Source organism: Peromyscus eremicus, chromosome 5 (assembly GCF_949786415.1).
Source record: "Peromyscus eremicus chromosome 5, PerEre_H2_v1, whole genome shotgun sequence".
NCBI lineage: Eukaryota > Metazoa > Chordata > Mammalia > Rodentia > Cricetidae > Peromyscus > Peromyscus eremicus.
The window spans coordinates 76,793,147-76,799,422 of record NC_081420.1 but is presented as its reverse complement, the minus strand read 5'-3'; the positions used below and the strand labels follow the sequence as shown (position 1 = coordinate 76,799,422).

Here is a 6,276-nt window from a genome sequence, read left to right as displayed (position 1 = left end):
ATAAGCAAAGATGTGATCAGTAAATAGCAATTGAAATATTTTTAATTTAGGAAAGATGGCAAAAAAAGTTAGTCTTTTTAGTATTGTAATTTTACTTAATTCAGAAAAAGCATCCATCTCAAATTCCTTTAAACACAAATATCCATACCGGGTTATGTGTCTTTCTGTCAAGCATTCAGTTATGACTTGGGGTAGTGAACTTGGAAAGGTACGGGCAAACTCTAAGACAGTTATGATATACAGCCAGCCTGATGCCTCTGAGAAGCTGAGCCAGGACACTTCAGGCATGCCTGTGGTTACAGATAGCATTTTCTAAAACCTAATGTAAGTGCAGAGTAAAAAGAAAGTTAAATGTATCCTTTAAAATTTTTTTATTAAATTAAGAACGGTACATCTCATGACAGTGAGAGCCCCAGGCCCTGTTCAGTAAATTTCAAACTTTGTTTTCTTTTGTAATTAATACCCATTATTGCGATCATACCCAATCAAACACACGTCCATTAAACAGGTCAGTATTTCAATAAATTAAAAATAAGAATCATACCAGAAAGCTGAAACCCAGAGGAAAAACCCTAAGCCCTGTCAGGAATGTCCCCAGCTCCCCTGAATTTGCAGCTGGTATCATCAGGGGTTTTCTCTTGGCAGGAAAATTCCACGGACTCCCACACACTTCGGAACATTTCAGTGGGAGAGAGCTGAAGGCTGGGCTCTGCTGGAGCAGTTCAGACCCGTGCTTCACAATGCCCCGGAGGTTTGCTTTGAACAGAGCTGTGAGGTTGCCACGGGCAGAAACTGAGAATCTCATTTTTTCCTAAAGGAACAGATTTTAATCGCCATAAGAAGTGTGGTGTCTCATTGAGTAATGATGTCTCAACACTGAAAACCTATCGGAACATACTGACTGTAAACAGCTGTAGGTTCAAAATCATTCTGAAGAGGCCTATACAGTTCTGAGGGGGTTCCAGAATGAAACGGGAAGTGGAACACGTTAGGAGGAGCCCTGCAGCCTGTGGAAGGGTCTGCAGAGAAGACCCTTCAGAGCGTCACTGGGAGCACTGTACCTACCGTGCTGAGAGGAAGTGATGGCTGTCTGCCCCGTCCTAAACACAACATTTTTGCCATCTCTCTCCAAGGCTTGGGGAAACACTGCAAACAGAAATCAGGAAGAAAGGCTCCGAAATGCTGTCTTCTGAACAGGACAAACATCGCAGTCATGCACTCCCAACAACTGCAGATGCCTGCACCAGGTCCGCCCAAGAATGGGACACCTGGGGCTGGAGAGGAGATGGCTCAGTGGTTAAGAGCACAGACTGCCTTTCCAAAGGCCCCAGGTTCAATTCCCAGAATCCACATGACAGCTTACAACTGTCTGTAGCTCCAAGATCCGATACCATGTAGGCAAGACACCAATGTACAAACGAAAAAAAATTAAAAAAAAAAAAAAAAAGAATGATACCTGAGAGGTTCAGGGGGCCCCACCCCCTCCCCCACTGCTGAACTATTTAGGGAAATCAGGAATCCTTGACTTTAGTTGTGTGCCCCGTGTGCCCATTCATGACACCACCAGGCTCCAAACCCAGTGGTCACATAGAAGGCCCTGGTTCAACTAAATGGGTCACAAAACAAACCCAGTTATGAATTCGGGGAAAAGGACAAGTAGGGAAGAAAGGAGGTTGGTAGGGGTGAGGGGGAGGTAAGGTTGGTAGGGGTGAGGGGGAGGTAAGGTTGGTAGGGGTGAGGGGGAGGTAAGGTTGGTAGGGGTGAGAGGGAGGTAAGGTTGGTAGGGGTGAGGGGGAGGTAAGGTTGGTAGGGGTGAGGGGGAGGTAAGGTTGGTAGGGGTGAGGGGGAGGTAAGGTTGGTAGGGGTGAGAGGGAGGTAAGGTTGGTAGGGGTGAGGGGGAGGTAAGGGATGATGGCAGGATAGAGTAACCAGAATGTATTACATTCATGTATGAAGTTGTCCAAGAACTAACTTAATAAAAAAGAAAGTACTTGTACTTAGAAGTATGTAAGGTGAAGGTGTGTTAATTTCCTTATAGTAGGCATTTCATTAGGCGTAAGTTTATTAATGAATCATTTTTACTCCTTAAATACATAAAATTGATAAAACTAAACTGGGAAAACAGGCAAGAATATTTGTATTTATTAAACTAATCTGCAGATATTTTTAGAACTCCCCAAGGAAAATAATCAGTTTTCTTCATCTGTTCATCTACTCCTAGGCTGGAAGTGTTTGGGTCTCAGGAACAGCAACATGAAGTTGAGGTCCAAAACAGTGACTGGTTGTTGGCCACCCACTCCTGCCGGTAAAGAACAAGGAATTGCTCTACCCACTCTGGGGTATCTGCTTCCCTTTGGCTCTGTGTTGGTCCTTCCTGTAGTCCAACAATGTATTCTCGGGGACTCATGCAGCCATTCTGCACGCTCCCTCTAGTGGTCACAATGAAAATCACAGGAACGTTAAATTAACCAATGCCAGAATGTGCCCAGAGGAGTGTCAGTAGCCTATGGAGGCTTGGGTTATAATCTTCCAAAAACAGTTAAACTTTTGATGTTTATATTTATGGAAACTCTGGAAAATTAAGCTATAATCATACAACTTACAATAATACAAACTGTCACCCAGAGATTTTCATAAACAATTAAAGATCAAATTGATTAAATCAACTCTGTGAGAATAGTAAAGTAGGACAGGCCACATGTAATGAAAAACGGAGAAATAAAAACTGTTTGGGACTAACGTTTTAAAGGAGGCTCATTTATCCACACATTTTCCAGAATTACACTGTCTAGATAGCTTTCACAGTCTACAAATCTCACGAACGGGTTCCCTGAGCATTTTTGTGCTTTCATGGCGAGCCAGGAGCTTACACCCTCTGCTCCAATGGCATGCCATCTATACGATCTATCTCTCCTCGATAGAGCTTCTTCCAGACTTCCAGTTCTCTTTTAACCAAGAGCTCTTGGGTGTTCTCTTCAGAGATGGCAGCTTCGACCTCTTTCATTTCAAGTTCCATCTGAGTTAGGACTGCGGCGCTTGGATTCTCTCCAACATGCACTAAGTTTTCTTTTGCTGCTGCTTCTCCCTGAAACAAATGAAAGGAGTGTGTTATTTGAAGTCCGAATCCAATGACCCATTCTGAGTTGAATACTCTAGTTTTGCATCAGTAACTCAGAAAAATTTAAGTGCATGAGAAAGTATGCTGCAGCTTTGAACATGTGAAGTCAGCAACAACTATTAAAGGGTTTGTATTTATAGGGCTGGAGAGATGGCTGGGGCGGGGGAGGTTAAGAGCACTTTCTGCTGTTCTGTGGGACCAAGTTCGGTTCCCAGTGTTTGGTTGGCAGCTTCGCAACCTCCTGTAAATCTGATTCCAGAGGATACAACACCCTCTTCTGGCCTCAAAGGGTACCATCATTTCCATGCACATACCCACATTCAGTCACATGTGCATTATTTTAAAGTAAAATAAATTAAAGTTATAAACTATTTAGATTCATCCTCTTGCTGTGGGGTTTGGAAGCAGGTCCTGGCACATACTAGGCAATCCCTCTCCCATTCCACATCTTCAAATCCATTTACACTTGTGTAAGAATTTGTGTAACATATACAAAAATTAATAAGAAGGAGTTTGAGATTTTTAATAGTGAACGGTGTAATTTAAGAAGGTACGACAATAAAAAAACTTCAGGAGGTATTACCATCCCTGATTTCAAGCTCTACTACAGAGCTATAGTAATAAAAATCACATGGTATTGGCATAAAAACAGACAGGTGGATCAATAGGATTGAATGGAAGACCCAGACATTAATCCGCACACCTAAGAACACCTTATTTTCAACAAAGAAGCTGAAAATATACAATGAAAAAAGGAAAGCATATTCAACAAATGGTGCTGGCATAACTGGATGTCAACATGTAGAAGAATGCAAATAGATCCATACCTATCACCCTGCACAAAACTCAAGTCCAAGTGGATCAAAGACCTCAACATAAATCTAGATACACTGAATCTAATAGAAGAGAAAGTGGGGAATAATCTTGAACACATTGGCACAGGAGACAACTTCCTGAACAAAACACCAATAGCACAGGCACTAAGACTGACATTTAATAAATGGGACCTCATGAAATTGAAAAGCTTCTGTAAAGCAAAAGACACCATCAATAGGACAAAATGGCACCTACAGAATGGGAAAAGGTCTTTACCAACCCCACATCCGACAGAGTGCTGATTTCCAAAATATATAAAGAACTCAAGAAACTAAATATCAACAAACCAAATAATCCAATTAGAAATGGGGTACAGATCTAAACAGAGAATTCTCGACATAAGAATCTCAAATGCCCAAGAAACATTTAAGGAGATGTCCAACATCATCAGCCATAAAGGAAATGCAAATAAAAAAAATAGACAGGTGTTCCTTTGGATTTGAGGACTTTGAGATTCCATCTTACACCTGTCAGGATGGCTAAGATTAAAAAAAAATGCAAGTGACAGCTCATGCTGGGGAGGATTTGGAGCAAGGGGAACACTCCTCCACTGCTGGTGGGAGTGCAAATTTCTACAGCTACTTTGGAAGTCAGTGTGGAGGTTTCTCAGAAAACTGGGAATCAACCTACCACAAGACCCAGCTGTACCGATCTTGGGTGTATACCCAAAGGATGCTCAATCATACCACAAGGACACTTGCTCAACTATGTTCACAGCAGCTTTATTTGTAGTAGCCAAAACCTGGAAACAACCTAGATGTCCCTCAACCGAAGAATGGACAAAGAAAATGTGGTACATTTACACAATGGAGTATTATTCAGTTGTCAAAAACAAGGACACCAAGAAATTTTAGTGCAAATGGATGGAACTAGAAAACATCATCCTGAGTGAGGTAACCCAGACCCAGAAAGATAAACATGATATGTACTCATTTCTAAGTAGATATTAGCTATAAAATAAAGAATAACCATGCTACAATCCACAGCCCCAGAGAGGCTGGGTAACATGTAGGGCTCATGTGGGGACACCCAGATCTCCCTGGAAAGGGGAAATAGATGAGATTTCATGAGGGGACTGTGTAGCTTGAGTTTTCCTGCCTGGCCCACAGTCAGGACAAATCTCTATCACCTGCCAGTCCCACAGCCTCAGACCCGACCAAGTAAACACAGAGACTTAAATTGGTTACAAACTGTATGGCCATGGCAGGCTTCTTGCTAACTGTTCTTACAGCTTAAATTAATCCATTTCTATAAATCTATACCTTGCCACGTGGCTCGTGGCTTACCGGCATCTTCACATGCTGTTTCTCATCGTGGCAGCTGGCAGTGTCTCTCTGACTCAGCCTTCCACTTCCCAGCTTTATTCTCCTCCTTGTCCCGCCTACACTTCCTGCCTAGCCAATGGCCAATCAGTGTTTTATTTATTGACTAATTAGCAACACATTTGCCATACAGAACATCCCACAGCAGGACTGAGGGCGGGTGGGGAAGGGAACATGATCAATCAAGTTGGGGGGATGAGGGGGGAGAGTACTGGAAGAGATTACTGGAGAGGGGGCGCACTTCGAGGTCAGGTAAAAACCTAACACAAGAGAATCTCCCAGGAATCTGCAAGGATGACCCCAGCTTAGACTCCTAGCAATAGCAGACACATAGCCTGAACTGGCTATCTCCTGTGACCAGATGGATGCCTAGCCCAATTGTCCTCAGAGAGGCTTCATCCAGCAACTGATAGAAACAGATGCAGACCCACAGGCAAACACTAGGTGAATCCTGCAGAAGGAGGAGAAAGGATTGTACAGAGGGGTCAAGGACACCACAAGAAAACTCACAGAATCCACTAACCTGGGTTCATGGGGGCTCACAGGGACTGAACCAATATCCAGGGAGCCTGCATGGGACTGACCTAGGCACTCTGCATATATGTTACAGTTAGTTGTGTAGCTTGGTCCTCTTGTGGGACTCCTGACAGTGGGAACAGGGGCTGTCTATTTTACAGGCTTTTGGGATCCTACTCCTCATACTGGGTCACCTTGCCCAGTCTTAATACATGGGGAGGTGCTTAGTCTTACTGCAATTTGATATGCCATGTTTTGTTGATGCTCATGGAAGACCTGCCCTTTCGTAAACAGAAATGCAAGCAGAGTGGATTTGGGAATGGGAACAGAGTGGTGGTGGTGTGGGGGGGGGGATAAGGGGAGAGATTAGGAGGAAAGGAGGGAAGGGGAAATTGTGGATGGGATGTAAAATAAATAAATAAATAAATGTATTTAATAATAATA

At 43.1% G+C, this 6,276-nt stretch overlaps 1 protein-coding gene across 4 annotated transcripts in view; it reads right to left on the bottom strand.

The window, feature by feature from the left end:
• Positions 1–2,736: 2,736 nt before the first annotated feature.
• Ankrd26 (ankyrin repeat domain containing 26) overlaps positions 2,737–6,276 on the bottom strand; it is a 48,105-nt gene continuing 44,565 nt past the window's right edge. For all 4 annotated transcript variants that reach the window (XM_059263746.1, XM_059263749.1, XM_059263748.1 and 1 more), the window contains one exon: positions 2,737–3,085. In XM_059263746.1, coding sequence (XP_059119729.1) covers positions 2,867–3,085 — 219 coding nt within the window. In that variant the 3' untranslated portion in view covers positions 2,737–2,866. The remainder of the gene's footprint in view (positions 3,086–6,276) is intronic.